The sequence below is a fragment of the Xiphophorus hellerii genome, chromosome 20, assembly GCF_003331165.1.
Source record: "Xiphophorus hellerii strain 12219 chromosome 20, Xiphophorus_hellerii-4.1, whole genome shotgun sequence".
Lineage (NCBI taxonomy): Eukaryota > Metazoa > Chordata > Actinopteri > Cyprinodontiformes > Poeciliidae > Xiphophorus > Xiphophorus hellerii.
The window spans coordinates 31,200,571-31,220,690 of NC_045691.1; the positions used below are offsets into that span (position 1 = coordinate 31,200,571).

The window sequence follows — 20,120 nt, forward strand, 5'->3', positions numbered from 1 at the left end:
TTGCTTTTGCCACTCTTCTTTAAACCTCTGTCTGCTGATATGGCCAGACAACCAGTCCGAAAGAGTTTGGAGTTGAAGATATGATCCTGGAGCCGTGTCTCAGTGAAACACACAGCACTGCACTCTGTGAGGGTCCTTGTTAGCGCTTGGAGTTGATCTCATTTGATTGCCAAGAAACTCATGTTGTCCATTATGATCAGTGAAAGGGGTGGTCTGAACTTCCTCCTCCTCTTTGTTTCTGCTCTGCATCCACAACACCAGCTTTTCGACTCATCTTGGGTGTGAGGCTGTTGCGAGCAGAGGTAGGAGAGAAAGGGGTTGGTTGTCACAGTCGATACAAATAGCAGCCTAGAGGGAGCTGTTACAAAAATGTTTGTGTGTGAATTTCCAAAATAGTTGTCACAGACTAGGTACATTTTTTATTTTCGCAGTTTGACACTTGACATCGAGGTGTGAGAAGTTTTTGTGTTTTTCACACCATAACGTAACTTTTGATTCTTTCAGTTTTCCTATTCAATAGACAATGGATTTAGATTAGAATGTAGCACTTAGCATTTAAAAGTACAAAAGCAGAGTTATAGTGAGAATAGATTTGTTCTTTGCTAGAGAACTGCCTCTGGATATATTCAGTAGATAAAATAATAGAGACTTGAATAAACCAAGTCTCTATTATTTGCAGACAATTTGATTTGTTTTTTACACTATGTTTTGACAATTGGATAGCCTATATTGGATTTTTTTTTTTCAACTAATATATTAAATGAAACATTGTAAACTTAAAGATTATATTAAAAGTAATCTAGCAGCCTCCTTTCTAAATAAATTTTCACTGAAACATACCTGGGACAACCAGCCACACAGTGGGACAAATGTGCTTCCATCTCCCCTTTAGCACCGTAGCTCTTTTTCAGAAATACCAAAAAACACTTCTACTGAGTGTAAAAACTTTTTTGCAAACTTGAGGAGGTTTTTTTTTAAATTTACCATTTCCATCAACTTTTTCTTACTTCAAAATGGGCAACCCCTCTCCCACGCACCTTCTTACCCCCTCACCCCACACTTCCTCCAATTGAAACAAGACTTGTGAGAGTCACACCACCAATGACTCCGCCCCATTGTCACTCCAGCCTGACTTGGTGCGCTTGGAACCCAAAGGTAGTGGGTTTTGAAAAAGGGACTGGTACCGCATAGCATTTACTAGTGAAAAAGCCATTTAACTGAGTAACGCCTCGCTAAGTAGGGCTGTTAATGCTCCAAACCAACTCAGTCCAAGGTTGGTGGACAGAAGGTGGCTTAGACCTCCATCCTGGTACTTGCAGAATTTTTATTGTAAGCAAAAGTAGTTTTGGGCTTAGTCATAATTAAGTAAAATGATCAACATAGACAAAGGAAAATATGGCTGTGGTAAAAAAGATTTTAAGGCTTCCAATAGGTTTACTACTCCTTAAAGTATCTGCACTGGATAGCTTTCTACCAGTCTTGACTTTCAAACAGTGCTTTTGGCATTTCAATGTTTGCCGTTCCTCAGAGTTTCATACTTTACCAGTTGTAAGCCTCAACCAGTTGGTGCTTCAGATATTTACAACCCAATGAATCTGAACACAAAAGAAAAACAATATCAGGTAATTTCATTCAAATGATCAAATTAGCCCAGAGCCTGGAGTGGATGATTTTTAGCAGAGCTGTCACTTTAAGACCAACGTCAGAAAGTTGTTTTGATTCAAAGTCGGAAGGACCTCTCAGCCCCTCTGGAGCACCAGCCACTCGACCCGGCTCTCACAGAACTGAGCACTTGTTTTTCTCCTCTTTCATCTCCTTGCTGGCTCAGCCGGCCTCCTCGCCCCGACCACATCCAGCCCAAAGATGTCAAGTCTGTCATTTAACAGAAAGCTGCGTTAGCCTTACAAACGTGCACAAAACTTTGTTCATATTCCGCTGATGTCGAAAGATACAATTTCGCAATTGCGGTGTTTCCGTTTAATAAGAGACACAGTTCAAATCACACGTGATTAAGTTTGTTCACGGCGCTCTAAGTCAGTAAAAAAAACATGCAGCGTCTCGTCATCCTAATGCCACTTCCTGTCGTCTTCTTCGTCTTTTCCACAAGGAGTAACAACTAGTTGTTCGACAAAATGCACTAATTTTGATACAGCCAAGAAACAACCTCAGCTTAGCGCAAAAACGTTTTATTGTAAAAGTGAGTTTTTTGGAAATTGCCATATTGCTATTAAGCAAATAAATGTTGTAATTCCAATTTGCTGCATTACATGGCTAGAGGAAACCCAGCTACACATACACACGGGCAAACTATCCAGATCTGCTCAGGATAAAGAAAGCCGTTTTGTGCCGGTGTGTGTGTGTGATGTTGTGGCAGGTTGAGTTCAAGTTCAAGGCTGAAAACATATATGAGTAGAAAAAACACTTTCCTTTTTTTGTACAGGAAGGTGGAAATAAACTTTATGTAACCCACCTGAGCATCCGTCAATCACTGACGAGGCCAAGTCCGATGCAAGAATCTGCAAAAAGTTACGCATGGACATGCTTGTCGTGTAGACAGGCTGAGTGTGTGTGACAGAGAGTGTTACTGGTAGGGGTGAGACATGTCTCTTGCAGACGCGAGGAACGGCCATGTCTCTGAGAACGGCCGTGTGGACAGTCTAATAGGCAGAATGGAATTAGTGTGTTAGTCTGGAGTGAATTTAAGCTAATTTAATGAGCTGAGTCCAAGTAGAGCTGACGGGCCGAGCAGCTGTGGGAAAATGGGTTGCTGTGCCCCCGCACCAACCCTTCCCCCCCTCCTCCCCCACACACACACACACATAAAAGGCAGAAGTTTGACTGTGTTTGCAGCTCGCAAGGCTGTACAGTTGGGTGAACTCTTGTTTGCTCCTGTGTGAATCTCTCCCTTGAGTCATCTGGGTTTCCGTGGTGATGAGGGGTGGCATGCTTTGGTGGACCATAATTTCCTGAGAGCCTGTCTGAATGTGACATGTCCTTTTCAGCAGCTGCTTTGTTTTGGGGCTGATTTACGTGCATTTGTTGCATTTCGCCCCCCATCTCCCTCCACACCTCCGGTCTGGGTTGGCCAACTCTTCAGGGATGAATTCATCTGACAGCCAATCAAACAGGATCAACTAGAGTTTCTAAGGGAAAACTAAGAAGTTATATTTTCAACTTGAGTTGAAAATATAAGATAAAAAAAATAAAAACCTCATTTGGACCTGTAGTAGGTTTCTGCCTGACCAGCATTTTCTTTTTTACTTTCTCTTTGTCTCTCTTTAAACAGTCTTTGCTTCTTCACCCCCTCCTCCCAGTTGGTCCATCCCTCTTCCCTCCCATAGGCGTTGCTAAAACACGCCAGAATCCAATCATAAGTCAATTCTGTTACCCATCCTTTCATGTTCAGCCTGTTGTTTCCACAAGTTCTTTGTTGATTTTTTTTTTTTGCTTTTCACTTTCCTCTGCTTCCTCTCACTTAGCCACTTGAGCTTGCACCAGTTGAAAGGACTTTAGTGGGGGGGAGAGAGCGCGCAAACAGCAGAAAGAAAGAGAAGGAACCGACGGAAGCCATGCAAACAGTGAGTCGGCCCAGCGATTTTCCTCAACAAGCCTAATCTCTGACCAGCACAAATTGTTTTTGACTCATCCCTGGAGAGGTGCCCAAAGAAACCGGATAGGACAGACCTCGAGGAGGAGAGTTTTGTTCATCATTCTGGCTGACAGGCAAGACAAGCATCCAAGTTGTGGGTACAAGCCAAGAAAGAGTTAACATTGAGATAAAGTGGAGAATCACACAAATGTGAGTTGAAGCAGACAGAAGGGGTGATGCTTAGAGGGACAAGAAAGTGAGGAGAAAAGTCAAACAAGAAGCAGCAACAACACAAAGACTGCCCACAGAGAAAAGAGAAGTCTTGAGAGTAAGCTGCTCCAAGTCAGGTGGAGAGAAAGAGAAGTAGAACACGTAGAAACAGATTTTCAGAGTGAGGATGGCCAACTCGGGTCTTCAGTTGCTGGGGTACTTTCTGGCGTTGGGCGGCTGGATCGGCATCATCTCCACCACTGCGCTGCCACAGTGGAAGCAGTCGTCTTATGCCGGGGATGCCATCATCACAGCTGTCGGTCTGTATGAGGGGCTTTGGATGAGTTGTGCGTCGCAGAGTACAGGACAGGTGCAGTGCAAGATCTTTGACTCCATGCTCTCGCTGGACAGTGAGTATGATATTTAAATTTGATTGGGTAAAACACAAAAAGGTGCTTGGAGTTATTGCAGCGTGTGCTAATGCCTTTGACCACTCTACTTTCTGTCATTTTTATGTTGTTTTTCTTTACCCACAAGGGTTTGTTGTGTACAGCTCTATGATTATATTGTTAGTTTGAAGTACTAAAACTAGCAGGGTACGGTTCAGAGCAACTGTATGGTCATTTTTTATTGGATGACTTCAATAAAGCCGAACTCTACTAACATCACCACAAGTGGCATATCTACGTTTCTTTAGATACTCTGTGTCACTCAGACTGTTTTCTTTGTTAGATTTTCTTTGAACGACAATTAGCAGTCGTTCAAAGTTGTGGCTTTGAACGACTGCTAATCAGCTGCCTCATCGTTTTCCTCTGAACTCTTTTACAAATGTTGTTGAGCTGCAAATCATAATAGTTATTGTAGTTGGCCTATTCATATCCCCACACCCCCTGAGTGATTGATGTCATCTCGACTCGCAGAAGTTCCCAAGCTGTAAATCTCACTTAAAAACGCAGCATCTTTTAATGAAGTTGTGTTCATGTAATGTGAGAAAAGTGGTGAAAGGCTAAGGAATGTAGGGTTCAGACATAAATTAGCTCCAAATATGAGCCTCTTGTCATTGCCGATCTTTTAAGGAGGACGCAGAGACTCTTAATTATGGATTATATAAGTCGATCCATCTTCTAGTCCACTTAAATCATTCACTACAGTTTCTAATGAAATAATTGGGGGTAGTTGAAGTGGTGCGCAGTAAGAAAAAACATTTTGTTTTTCATAGAACTAAACTTTATGGCGCTCTCTTGAAAGTGCAAACACTTCAGTGACTTTGTGCATCAGTTGTACTAAGACATTTTCAACACCAGGACACCCAAACTGAACCTCTATCTCCTTTGAACCATTGCAGCAATAAGAACAGCGTATTGTCTTTGTGGATGAATAGCCGCTATTACGAGAAGAAAGGGGCAGTGTTGAGGCAAATACTAAAGATATTCCCAGAATGTGTTTCGTCTTCCCCACACACGTGCATTGTTCCCCGTTGTTCGCTTACACACCCAGTGACCAAAGACAAACATCCAAGTTAAAACTTTAAAAGCTGTCGTTTGTGAAGCGCATGTTCCTCCCTTCACTGCCGTGGACAGGAGCTCCGGAGCTTAGGAGAAGACGCAGCAGGTGTGATTTAAATTTTGTTTTGATCTGGCAGTGAGAGCACCATGAGACCTCTGCTGTTCTGGATGCACTTGCAACAGGAGCAGCATGTGACAGTGGGCATAATTGTTCACCAGACTGTGCTTTGTCTGCTTGAACTGTCAAGCAAACATAATGGAGAGTAACGCTTGGTTTGCTGAGCTTCTTGCTAAAGGTAAAGCTGAAAGCCGAAGGTACGATTAGCCGTTAGTCACGATGGGTTGTGGAAGCTAGTAGTCCTGAAAGGACAGCTTGTTGCAACTTACATGCAATCACCTGGATTATTTTCTTAAATCTACTCAAATCAGTTTGTTGTTGCTTGGAGGCATTGAAAAGACTAGCTGTCCTCCCCTTTGAAAAATGTTTTCAAATTATGTTCCTTTTTTTTCTTAATCAACAAACACATAAGTGACAATCTTGCCAATTAGGTTTAATTCTGACAATGAATAGTCATAATAAAGCAAATAAATCAATCAATCCACAGTTCTGTCCTAAACACGAAGCTCTTTCACAAGCGTTCCGTCACACAGCCACAAAGACAAACTCGCTGCTGAGCTGGCATTGCGAGGCCAAGGCAGGACCGGAGCGGAGCAGAGCTGTGCATACTCTGTGGGAAGGAACGAGCGTGTCAGTGGAATACGAAGCCTTCTCAGTTTGATTCCATTTTCAAAAGTTATAACTTCTGAAGGAACCTTGACCCGGGTCCAGTGATCCGTTCCGTCTCACTGCACTTCACCGAAACCCATCCAGTGTGTGTTAACGGTCGGGAATGGTGTGTGCCGCGCACTTGAGCAGTGGTGGTCCCACATCTCCACCGACCAGCTGTGTCACACAGACCGCCTGTCATGGCAACATCACATCAAGCTGGATTCATTTATTTTCTGTTTGGGATCAATAAAGTATTTTTGAATTTGAAATCCAGCTAGCCCATACATTAGCAAACTATTACAGGCCTGTGACTGCCTCCTTTGGTGGCTCATGCTTTCTCTGTAGAGATGCTTTGTGTTCTTACACAAAAGAACACAAAACATCTAGAAAAGAATTAGTGTGTTTTGTTATTTCGGCTGATGGCTTCTTATGGAGCCCGTAGAACCAGGCAGAAATCGCTGGACCATTTGAAAGCAAAATACCGCTAGCCAAAGGAAAAACGGCAAAATTAAAATTAATTCTGGGGCAATAATTTAAGCATCATGAGTCTTAGAAGTATTTTTTTTTTATGGAAAATAGCTGGAAGCGTTTACTGGACCAGATATCTGATATGATATTGTGGTGGACAAAGTACTCGACTCTAGTACTTGAGTAACAGCATTGATACTCGTGGTCACATCTCACTGAACTTTACCTTTACTACAGGTAAAGGTTGCTTGGTCAGAAGTTTACTCAAGTTAAAGTACTGAAGTACTTACTTTTGAAAATACTTAAGTATTCAAAAATATAAATTATATTTTCTAACATCAGTACATCGCCGTATTGTTTTCTGAACGCTTTTACAGAACCTTGTAACTTGCTGAAAACCACTCCGCTACAAAACGTCTACGCCACCTCTGAAAAACGTCAGCATAAACATGCAGTAAAAGATGACAGCTACTTACATACTTTAAAAAAAAACAACAACAACAAAAAAAACTTCTCTCACCTGCCTTCCCAAAATAAGATACAGGAGAGAATTTTTTTTCAAAAGTACAACATTTGTCTTTGAAATGTAGAGGAATGAAAGTCATAAATTCCCCCAATAATTTTATGGGGAATTTCTTTCACTGGGGGAAAAAAAATGAAGATATTCATTTTTTCACTCAAAAAATGAATATCTTCATTCATTTTTTGAGTGAAGATACTGAAACATTTTTCTTAAGTACAGTACACAAGTAAATATACTCTGTTACTGTCCACTGCTGGATATTCCAATTAGCTATGAGTGAAATCACAATGAGATCTCACTGCCTGCACACACACACACACACACACCCCCACCCCCACAAGCTCACCCCCACCCAAGTTCACATTTACCAGCAGGCACATTGAAAGTGTGGCTGGCAGTACCAGTCTTAGTTTAGACAGAGGAGGCTAACCATGAGCCTGCTGCCACCGCCTGTCCCTGTCACAGCCTGTGACTGGGCAGCACAAAGGCAATGAGCCTTTAACTTAAAATAAAGATTAAAACACAGAGTAGATACAGTAAATAAAAAAAAAATCAAGACTCTTTTCTGTTCAAGATCTTTAAAAGCAGCTGTGGAGCAATAAATCAGACATCAAAGTTAGTTCACCATGTTGCTGTCGTCGTAAATCGTCCCAGTTCAGCCTCTGCAGCGCCGTGAATGGATCTGTGTGTTTTTCTGTCAAATAACGAATTGTGTGTCAGGCCGGTGCTGAAACACTTCCCTCACTTCTACATGGGGTGTGGTTGAATTTGAATGTTCTTTTTTTCCTCTTGTGACACTGTGTTCAAAGACTGTCAGGGTAACTTTTTCATTTCAGTGACCGCGGTTGCCACACAGTATGTCCGTAAACAGCATCAATGGAGGCCTGAATGAAAACAATCTAGCTTTGTTGCCGAGCCACACTAATTTCTCTGTGTGAAACATGGAGAACAGGACCTCCTACAGCTGCTCAGTGCCAGAGAAAGAGCTTCATCTGTGTCTGTCCCACCTACAGCAGCTGCATATATACAGACATTGTGCGCTCTGTACGTTTGTGTGTGCGTGTGTATGGTTCTATGTAATTTTGTTCCTCCCACAAGTTATGTGTGTTGAGGTCAGTGTGGGCAATAGATTAAAATTTTTAAAAAGCAAAGCCACACTGGAATGAGGATTTGGACGTCTAGAGTCTCACAGCTCCGACAAATAAATAGCTGGAGATAACGATGCTGCGAAAAGTGGGACAGTGGTGAACTAATGAGCCGTCATAAATGCATGCGGTCTCCCATCAGTCCTTTGCGGCAACTGTATTGTAATTCCTTCGAAATTATCACTTTAATGTCCAGAGTTTTTCTGGGTGTTTTTCCAACTGAAGAACTGAGAAATTATTTGTTTTTAAAACTGTCCACCACTTTCTTTCCTCCTCTTAATCCTTCTGCGTCTTTTCTAAGCCTCTGTAACACCGACCCCCTGCTACTCCGTGCTACGCTCTATGTTTCCTGCTCATTTCTTCTCTCTCCTTTATCTAGTCCACATCCAGACATGCCGGGCTCTCATGGTGATATCAGTGCTCCTTGGCTTTATCGGCATCATCGTCAGCGTCGTAGGGATGAAGTGCACCAAGGTTGGAGATAACAACCCGTCCACCAAGACCCGGATTGCTGTCACCGGAGGAGCTCTCTTCCTGCTCGCAGGTGGGGTTAATCTCCAGAAAGGAACACACGGTGTAGCTTCAGTAAAGTGTGTGTTTCACAACAGATCTCACATTTTTCTAGCCTGAATGTAGGATTCTGTTAGGCAGTTAAGGCCCCTGCTGTAAACAGGAAGTGGTCATTTTAGCTGCTGACCGCAGACATAAATTAAACTCATCCCTGAGGGGAAGATGACCTAAACACAGATCCACTGCGTTCCATTTATGTTTAGTTGTAGCACCCCTAGTTAAAGCAGGGAGACGAATCTCTTGCCTTTTTCCTTTGCAGGTCTCTGCACACTGGTGTCTGTGTCCTGGTATGCCACTCAAGTGTCCTACCAGTTCTTTAACCCAAATACACCGCTCAATGCCAGGTATGTACTTGCTCGGGTTATGTCTCATACTCTTGTAAAGTTGCTATTTGTTGTCTAACAAAATGTATCATCCATGGCATTACATCCTGATTCTGCAGCTGAGACCTCACCGTCTGCTAGGAAGCTAAATACATTTTCAACTTACAGGTTATCTCTCTATCTCCAACCTCTCCTTAGTATCAATATTGATAATGCAATGGTGTGACCACTGATCAAAACAAACAGATGACTCAACATCGGTTTTGAATTATTTGAAAAAAAAAGGTACCTACCACAGGAGCCCATCCTCAAAACTGGAACAGAAATGTAATCTGGCAGATGACCTCAGAAGATGCTACTGGCAGCTATTCACACCTCTCACCAATTCTTCCACATCCCAGGCTACGTTTACACAAGAGCGATGCCTGGAAACTGTCTGTATTTTTGGATGTTGGTATGGGAAAGGTTCCACAGATAGATGAGACCACCAAGATACCTTGAATCAGCTGTAGTTGTCATGCCAGTCCACCTGATGGTGCTGTAAATTTGGCATATTGTCAAAGCACTCATGCAGCTTCCACCTCATTTAGAAAACTGTAACCTGTCTCTGATGAACCAAGCGCTCATGTCACATGTGTATTCTGTAAAAGCAGTTGCGTTAAACAGAACAGGTTAAGTACCACACACAGCCCAATGCTAGCCACCAATGTTTTTGTTGCCATCTGCCTGCGCGTGCCTGGAACAAACCCTGCTGGTGTCAGAGACTCCACTGGAGATTACAGACTGGACACTCTGACACAAAAACTCCCTATGCATCAACCACTCTCCTCTCCTCCCCCTACCTGGACTTAAGATCTCTGAGGAAGATGTCAATAGGCTCCTTCAACAAATCTCCATGATATGCAATCCCTCTCTTGCCTGCGCTGACCAACTGGCCCAGATCTTCAGCAGGTCTCTTGAGTTGACCGAGGTTCCCTAGTCTTTCAAACGTTCCACAATCATCCCTGTCCCCAAGAAATGCACAATCAGTGGGTTAAAAGATAGTAGTATTTCACCCTGATGCCTGTGGTCATGAAATTCTTTTAGCAACAAGTGTTGAACCTTCTCAAACTGTTGGGCCCTTTGCAATTTGTTATTGCAAAGGGCCCAACAGTTCAACAGTTGAAGCAGTCAACTAAACTTCACCCTGCAGCGCCTCGACTACCAAAGGACATAGGACAGGATCTTGCTTGTGGACTTCAGTTTGGTCTTCAACATGTTCACAGTTGAACCCTGTTTTCATTAGTGGAGGTGATGCAGCCTCCACCTATCAGTGCATCACCAGCTTAATGACTGACCACCAGCAGCAGCAGGTGGGTGTGGCCTAAGAACCAGTCAACACCAGCAGTCCTCAGGGTTGCGTTCTCTCCCCACTTCTCTTATCTCTGTACACAAATGCTTGCACCTCAGTGGACCTTTTGGTGAAACTACTGACTTTTGGTGAAGGCATCATCATCATCATTGGTCTAATCTAGGACAGTGTTGAGTTTGCAAGAAGACGGAGGTGGATTGCCTGATCCACTGCTGTGGTTAGAATTACCTGGAGCTTAACCCACTCCAGACAGTGGACACAACGGCGGACTTCTGGAGAACAACCCTCACAGTCCCTTCCCTCACTGTTCTTGACAATGCTGTTTCTACTGTGGATCACTTTCGGTTCCTAGAGAACCCTTTATCTCATAGAAATTCCTCGGAAGAAGGTCCAGCAGAGACTGTACTTCCTGCGGCAACTAAAGGAGTAGAACCCAGGAGCTGCTGGTCATCTTCTACATTATTCAGTCTATCCTGTTCACATCCATCCCTTTGTGGTTTGGCTCATCAACAAAACAGGCCAGTTAGGTCTGCAGAGAGCATCATCAAGGCTGACCTTAAACCCATCCAGAACTTGTATAGGTCTAGGGTCAGGAAAAGGGCAGCTAACATCTCTACAGATGCCACCCATCTGTTTCAACACAAACTGTTTCAATGTTTACCTTCAGGTAGGCGCAACAGAACGCTTTGCAACAACCCGCTGCCACAGAGACTGTTTCTTCCCGTAGGCCTTCTCTCTGATGAACCTGCAACAAAGTGCCCAGATCAATACCGTGTATATTTCCACTAATTCAACCATGTTTTCCTTTTCGATTGTATATCATTGTTTTCATTTTGAGTGTTCTTTATATATGTATTTTTTAAATGTCTTTATTGAGAGCAAAGCCGAACAAAAGTCAGATTGGGTGAGCAGACTTGGTGAATAGCGATGATTCTGATAAAAACCTAACTACTTAAACAAGGTTCTCAAAGGGTGGAGGTTTTAACAATCTGCTTTTTATTAATAAATATATCTCATATTCTTTCTCCCATTATTACGGCATTTGGCAAATATCTATGTAATTTTGGTGATTCTTACTGACCTGAAACAAGAAAAGTTTGGTGTCTTTTTATTAGGTGTATGTAAACTTCTAGTTTCGACAGTAAACTAGAGGTTTCAAACCACTGACCTCAACCAGGGTTTATAATACTTGCTCACCCTTACTTAACCTGAAATCACATGCTGACAGCAATTAGTTAACGCGTCATGGGACAGGATTTCTTATGACGAAAAATGTTGCAACACAAGATGTGCTCTAAATTAGAAGTGTGCCAACAACTCTGAGGTGGATCGATTTATTCAAGTTATTAAATTGAAAACAGCTAAACAGTTTTGTGAAACTTTGATCTAAACTCTTTTGAATGACTATAAATGCTTTCCTGTCTCTTTCCACTCTTTTTCCTGCTCAGGTATGAGTTCGGCTCGGCTCTGTTCGTGGGCTGGGCCGCTGCCAGCCTGACCGTTCTGGGCGGCTCCTTGCTGTGCTGCTCCTGCTCTAAAGACGACATGCGAGGGCAACAGTATTACCGTCAATCACAGCCTTCCACAGCCAGGGAGTACGTGTAAAAAAAAACAAACCCCAACACCTCCAGCAGTTCCCCAAACAGAGAGCAGAGGACACGCTGGGCACCAACCTGTGTTTTCTTTCTTTCTTTCATGCTTTCTTTCTTCCTTTCTCTCTTTCTTTCTTTCTTTCTTTCTTTCTTTCTTTCTTTCTTTCTTTCTTTCTTTCTTTCTCTCAAATAATGAAAAATTTAAAAAACAAATCAGAAAGACTATGCTTCGCGCTATCACACAGCACTTACACACTAGACTAAGACACAATCACATTATTTACCAGCATCACAGGAAGAAGTGTTTGTCTAGCCCGATGTTACACAGTGTTAAGCTAATGCAGTGAGTGGAAAGAGCATATCTACCGCAAAGTCACTATACAGTGTTTTGCAGAAAATAATTTTTTTTAAAAACTTAACCTTCTCTATATGGAACTACTGTGTCAGTGATAATTCTAATGACTGAGTGAAAACTCGACACTCTGTTTTGATTCTTGAACTTTGTTCTTGGTCTCCCTATTTTGCTTTCAAAAGCCAAGAGCAAAGCTATTTTGTTTAGGCATGTAAGGTTACCACAAAGTGAAAACCCAAGAATGTACACAACGTCACTTCATGGTGAAAAAAAAAAGAAGCCACATAAAATGTGTATGACAGCTCATGTCTTATTCATTTTATTTGAGTCTTGGAATTTGGGTTCGGATGTAAAAGTTCCCACACAGCAAAACTCAGAGTCTTTACCTGCATGTCCTGTGCTTCCTGGTTGGAGCTCTGTTGGTGTTCTTAATCCTCAATAACTTGTCTGATTCCACTTGGTGCAGTGAGGTTGTGTGACATCAGAAATCCGAGAAACTGTATAAAAAAACCCCCCAAAAAAAACAACAACCTACCAATCATTTTCAGTCCATGTTTTTATATTGGTAAATAAAGTATTAATGAATGTACTGAGGTGTCCAGAATGCTCCAGTGCCTTTTTCATTTCCAAAGAACCAGCTTGGTTTTCACCTGACTTAAATCATGAGACACAATCTGAACTGCAACAGCGGAAGTGAATTGTTCCCTTAGCCTATTGCTTTATCTCTAATGAGCATGTGTGTGGCTGATTACCGTTGGTTTCTGCATGAAGAGAACGAGGGCAAGTTTTCATTATGTTCCACTTACTAACACTGGAGGTCCTGCTTTAATCACTGCCTCATTTAATCATTTTTTCTAAGCTATCTTGCAGAAACAAAAAATGAGCAATAAGCTACTTTGTAATGCAATTGCACTGTATCTGAAAAAAGACCATAAGCTAATATTAAACTTTAAAAAAAACACCTGTATAATTTAATCGCAGTAAGAAAATATTTTAACATATCATTTGTTGCAACAGATTTGAAGAAAAACGACCTAAAAACTGACAAAACAGAAGCATTACCTGCAGCTAAACCCAGGTTCAAACATTTTACAGCTGAACTGTGCAGTTACATTAAATTGGCTCTTGAGTTTCCTCTTGGTGCTCCCACATCACTTTGCCCCCATTTGTGTATATGAAAGGGCTGGTCCGTTACTGCTCCAGATAATAAAGCCATTAACTTTTCCAAGAAAAGGTCACAGTTGGCTTGCTCCTTTTTCCTGCATAGTCTTTTCCTCAAAAACACTTGTTTCTGGAGTGCCCTGTTATTGTCAGACTGGAGAAGCTGTAGAGCTATAGGAAATTCCTTTTCTCCTTTTAAATAAGAAAGAATGTCAAGTAATGTAAAAGAAGGGCTTCCAGTAGTTTTTACTGAACCACAGTTAAGAAAAGCTATCAGTCATAGAAGGGTAAAAGATTTAGGGTTTCCGTTTTTTATTTTTAGTTGAAACGTTAATATTAATTCAACTTTAGGTGGCAACAGCGGTTTAAGCTAACGGTCTAGCATCTACAGAGGTTTAATGTTTGCAATACTGGGCATTTTAGGAAGTAATAAAAACAGGTGCAATATCATATGAACACTACTTTGCTTTAAATTGACAATTTTCTCTATTTCGGCTTTGGCAGGGAAGTTATGAGTAGCAAGAATCCTACCTGGAGAAGATAACTCAACAGCTTATTGAAAAAGTCCAGCCCATACAATGCTTACAGTATTGTAAAGTACAAACACTTTATTAACCGTTAAAGAGGGTTCAGGTTTGAGAAATGCCATTTTGCAGGGAGGCGGAGAAGAAGTGTACATATCCTCAGACTGGTGGAAAGCTAACAGCTAGCTAGCAGCTAGTCTGACAAGGCACACCCTAATTTCTGTCATTTAAAACAATCTGAGCTGAATATATAAATGTCACTTGAATACAACGACATTTAGCGGATATTAAAAATTTTGCGAGAGTTGTTGAGTTGGCTGCTATTTCCTCAGCTGAACAACAAGTTGTTGCTCCATGATTTTGTTAGTTGTGCTGTTTGTTGCCTCATCAGCTGATGAAGGCCAATGAGGCTTTAATAACCAAGAGAAGAGGAAGGTTTTGGCATTTGCAGCAAACTGTTACATGTGAAACATTAAAAACTGTGCTTTTTTTTTCATAGGTCTTAGTTATTTTGAACTTCTCTGGAAAGATTATTGATCGCCCAATCAGGTGAACTGATTTTGTTAGCAACCTCAGCCAATATGATTTTGCGTCAGAAATCAGTGTTTTAGTCAAAATTAGCAACTATTTCTTGTGATACTTTAGAGCGTTAATATTCACTGATTTAGCGTTTCTCCTTATCTAAGCTACTGAGTTATCAACTTCAGAAAACAGACTCACTCATAACTTTTCATAGAGCTCTGCTTCAGAAAGGTTAAACATCTCTAGGTATGCTTGTGGGCAATTTCTAGTTCCCTTTGGGCAGACATAAAGTGTTCATCTAAATCCAGACATTTGCTAAGCTGTCATTGCTGTGGCAGCATATCTGGAGACACCTTAACCCTATCATACAGTCTGGGCACCGAAACAAAATAAAATTATTTATTTCGTCCAATTAATTGATTTTGTTTTATTTTTAATAAACAGTCCATGGAGACTAATTTCTCAGTGAAACTTCATTTTATCCCTCACATTTTTAGCCAGCTGCCATGTAGTCAAACCTCCCATCTTTGTCACTTTGTACTAACACCTCAAAGAGATTTTGACTTTGTAACACAGGAAATCTCAGAAGTATTGTTGTGTTCCTTACTTCCCCTCCTGTCTTACCCTGCTCTTCTGTGATTGTCTTCTTCTCTCCTCTAATTCAGGGCAGAGTTGTTGAGTGAAACTAGTTTCCCTGACTGATCAGCCCCGCCTTTTTATCGAGGACTATCTGACTGTCCAACCACTGAATTCCCCTCTATCGTTCCTGTCACATTATTGGCCCCAAATTTGGACCTCTTGATCAGGATTCCCATTTTCTTCCACCTTGCCAGTTTTAATGGAAAAACGTAGGCTAGGTCTTCTTTCATTTCACCACCTTTTGAGTCTTCATTGTAAATAGAAATTGTTAAAAGATACTTTTCTTTGAGAAGTAAGATATTATCCCTGTCTATGCCTTCCATACCTCCCTTTGTGTCCTGTTGTTGGCTGAAGGTTAAGAATGAATTGAAACATGACATTGTGCTGATTTGTGGTGTCGATTACAGTGATCTCTAGGTGTTACAAATGTGTCTTTCTGGTATAATTTGTTCTCTGTGACTGTATTTTCACTGAAACATGTCTTTTTTCCCCTCTGAATTGCAGACCAAATGTTAAAAGTACCCCACCAGAGAAAAGGGAGCAGTACTTGTAGTTGGGGAGAGTCTTCTGGCCTTGCCATGGCTTAGATTCTGTCAACAGGCAAAAGCCTCCCAAATGAGGAATTGAAACCAGACAAGAAACAAATTTCTGAACTGAACTCAAAACAATTTGCAGCAGAATAATTTTCGGGGTTATAGGAAGTGCTTGGGGAGGTTTGCAAATTTTTGAAGTGTTAGGGGGCAGAGAAATCAGAACCTTGTCTTTGTTGTTGACTTTGGGAGAGACACAGTCATTCAGGGTATGTTTTCTATAACATGTTAAAATGCCTGGGTGTGTATATCACCTACTCCATACTGTTTAAAAAAAAAAATTACTACATATGTAATATTTTACTACAATTCCTTATAACAAGTTTGTGCAAATGTAATTGGTTATGTATTTGATGATATGAACCCTTTCACTGTCCTTTCCTGTCTGAGTTGTGGATGTCCTTTGCCAGTAGTTCTGTATACCTTTTTTATGTTGGATTTCTAGGAATGAATATGTAACTACTCTGCAGTATCACTTGTGAACAAAAATAATATTAGCAAATATGTGCTGTCTTATGTCATTGTTTTGATGAAGAATCTTTGCTTGTTGCCAAACCGCCTGGATCACGGATGAATCATTTCCCTTTACTGTGTCTGTCTTTAAGTTTTCATCTGCATAGGCTGTTGCTGACCATATCAGAAAATGGATGGATGAACGAATGACAGTGTCATCAGTGTCTTGACCCCTAAATGTAGAGATGCATTGATCAAGCCTTTCCTGGCTGATGCCGACTCATAAAACTTTCGTTTGTGTCTATGGGGTTGATTTTAAAGTCTTTGTTCTGATCCCTGTGACACATAAAAGAGAGAGTTCATTGACAGATATAGTAATTTAGTGGATTTTCAGTTAGGTATGTCCCAGTAAGGGTCACTCAAGATATCATGGCACAAAACCGTGCAATGTTAAAATACCTTAACCTTTTCTTGTCAAAGTGAAGCGTCACGAAGTACAAATTTGTTGGTGTTATCACTTGACTTTGCCTGTGGAAGTAAGTCTGAGTGATTATTATGAGCCCGGATGTGAAGGTAAGTGCTTAAAGCTCGACATCATTTCCTATGTTTTAAAGTCTGATGTTGAAGTAAGGAGTGGAGCGGCTCCTAGTTTGGCCCTTTATGTTTTCAGGGTTTGCTTACAGAAGGTTTGTCAGTCTGATTGATGACGCTCTTCCAGATTGAAAGCCTCCTCCACTTTCAAACTGTTTGTGTTGCAGATTTTTGGGCAGTCGATAATAATAATAATAATAATAATAATAATAATAATAATAATAATAATAATAATAATAATAAAAGAAATAATGAGAGATGGACAGAAGAAACACTGTGTTAGCTTTTGGCTAAATTCTGTTCTCGCTCCACTAAAAGGACTGTTTGTTAAACAACACAGGGCCGGGGCCAGGGTGTAATTTTGCTCACGCTGTCCCCCACAAGAGGCCACCCTGGGCAGTTGCCCATGTGCGTCCGTATCAGAAATTAATTCAACGTCATTATTAAAAATGCAGGTTTTACTGTTTGAGGAACACAAGAGCAAACATTTTTACTTTTTATTTAGAATGATTTTCAAGCTAGCCAAAGACTAAACTATGAGTACAAGTCAAAACGAAAAAGAATATTTTAACTGATTAGAGATTACTTCAAAACGTATTTTGATCTGTAAACATAAAAAGATGAATTCTCAGTTCTCCATATTGTCACACCCATGTTTTCTAATCTTTATTTCAGTTTTAGTAAACTCATAAATACCATTACAGTACATGCAGTGTTTATCGATTAAAAATTGTGAGACTTCTTAGTAATCATAGATTTAATGAATATAGGGAAAGATCTAGAAAATGTATCGGCTTTTGACGCTCAAATTCCTAATCTTAGCTGGAAAATTGGCAGATTTCCTTCCACGGCTGATCAGTGCACCTCTACCTACAGGATGTTCTGCTCTACCTGCTGTCCTGTGTACTAAGGAACACAAGTTTATGCAAATGCCTGACTGATGTCTGCATTTATTTCCCCTGGCATCCCTTTGTCTAATATTTACTTCTTTTACGTTGTGTATTATCTTATTTACAGTATACTCATGTCTGTCTCCTAGAATGAAGTAAACAGAGACATAAAATGATTGTGGGTTATGACTCAGTGGTTTGTCGCCTGTTTCCCAAACTTTCAGCCTTTCTGCTGTTCGCCCACTCTCCCCACTCCTTCCTCCGACTTTTTGCTCCCTGTTGTTCAATAATTACAGACGTGGCATTCCACTTCTGCTTGAATGAACTGCGGCACATTCCCAGCAGGGAGACCCGCGAGGTTCACTTGCTCACTTCTGCTACAACTGACAACAAGGCTTGAGTTTTTTGTTTTTTTCTGATTTCAACAAATAAAACACTAAATGATGACGGCCACAAATGATATTTATTAGCAAAACGAAATTCCGATGCATCTGGGGAATTTCTGTTTACTTTGAATTCAAAAACATCCATGGTCAGATTTTGTTCACAAATTAATTCTGTGTCCATAACCCTAATGGCATTAAACTAGTTAAGTCGTCCATGACATCATTGCATCTTTAAAGATTTTTTTTTTCTATGTGTATAAAGTAATGGAGGTTAACATTTCTGGAACAATGTTTAGCTCAAAGTTTAGTTGGTGTATTATTATTTAGATAGCATAGAAGGCATACCTAAATTACTCTGAAGGACACAATCTGCTAAAAACTTTGAAATATTTTTTTATTTAAATCTAATTTTGGAAAGACGCAGACGTGTATGTAAATATTTTAAATTGGGAGTAGCTGACAGTGGCTGCGCTTTCTTTAACCATAAAAAAACACAAACTGAAATTACGAGAATAAATTTGCTTAATGGAAACATTTCGATTTCGAAAACACACGTTTTTTAATCAAAACCTTTTTTTCGCATCACACGTCAATGGCCAGAAGTTACTACTGGTGAAGACGACAAAGGAGACGACAGGAAGCGGTAGGAGGATGATGGTTTGTTTTAGTGTTTTATGAGTTTTGTGTGGAGCTAACAGAAGTATAGAGCTCGGAACAGAATTACACCATTTTGAGTCCATACAAGAATTTTAAACATAAGCACAAGGACTAAAACAACTCTCAACAGAAATAAATGTTGTTCAGTTTGTACAGTGAAGTCAAAACAAGCCCGCTCGAGGAAATAAAAAGCAGAGTGAAAACCGCAGCAGCGGTGAGAGCCGAGCATGGATGTGAAATCTCACATACGCTTAACATTTACGAATGAACCATTCTCAATATTTAACTGGCATGTAAAGAGGCAGACAGACATTTGGGTCAGAACAGTCATAAAACCCCAAAATAAAACTTTGGAAAGTTCAATGTGTTGTCTTAAAAAGCTCGGGATGTTTTTGCAGACAAATCTTTTATCATATATTCAAAACTTTTCAGTTTGAGTTAAAATGCAGAACAGCTTTCATTTAGAAAACAAATTGACACATTCAGTGAAATATGCAATGATATTGCATATTTCATTGCAATTTCATTGCATATTTCATATTTGTAATATGAAATATGCAACATTTCTTATATATAACATTACAGTTATAAATATGAAATATATTATATTATAATTATAATATAATAATATTATATGAAATATGAAATATTTATAACTGTAATGTTATAAAGACATTACAGTGGTTGGTTCTCCAGGCTCAACTCATTGTGAGACTCCTGGCACCTATTGGTTGGTCCTCTTTTGAATTAGGTCAGTCTACTTAAAGGAAGTAAATATTTGTGCAAGTATTTACATTTTTATTTAATTGGGCTTGAGCAGTGAAAAGCGTCGCAAAGGATTATTGGAATCGCAAGAAGTCTTATCGTTTTTTACAAGTCTGAACATATAAAGGTTGTAGTTGCAGTTATTACTGACAACTATATACAAAATAAATGTTGCATATGACTGTAGAAACAGAATTGCTTCTTTTCATTTTTCATAAACTGAAAAGCAGCAACTTGTGAAGGGAATAGATGGCGATGTAGAAGCAGAAGCCTTTCTAGTTGTTCTGCAGTACCATGTCTTATTTAATCTTTTTAGATGTTTTTTTTTTTTTATCCCACAGATGATAATTGTGTTTCCATTGACCATATAATTGTGTAATTTGACATTTACAAAGTAAATTTGCTTCATGGAAACACAGCAAATTATATATATATATATATAAAAAAAACAACCTCATTTTGTAATTAAAAGTTTTGCCGCTAGGAGGAGGTGGCTTTTTGGTCATATCAAAATTGGGTTATTAAACAAAACTGCAATGAAAACA

The 20,120-nt window shown here is 40.2% G+C and overlaps 1 protein-coding gene across 2 annotated transcripts; it reads left to right on the forward strand.

Annotated features, from left to right (window-relative positions):
* Window positions 1-3,402: 3,402 nt before the first annotated feature.
* Window positions 3,403-17,953, forward strand: cldn19 (claudin 19). 2 transcript variants are annotated; one of them, XM_032549042.1, is made up of 5 exons: window positions 3,403-4,209; window positions 8,589-8,753; window positions 9,039-9,123; window positions 11,902-12,048; window positions 15,270-17,953. In XM_032549042.1, the coding sequence occupies exons 1-5, from the start codon at window positions 3,987-3,989 to the stop codon at window positions 15,304-15,306; spliced, it is 657 nt and encodes a 218-aa protein (XP_032404933.1). In that variant the 5' UTR covers window positions 3,403-3,986; the 3' UTR covers window positions 15,307-17,953. The 2 variants fall into 2 exon arrangements, with proteins under 2 accessions (XP_032404933.1, XP_032404932.1); XM_032549041.1 differs by having other exon boundaries at window positions 3,405-4,209; window positions 15,748-17,953.
* The last annotated feature ends 2,167 nt before the right edge of the window (window positions 17,954-20,120 follow it).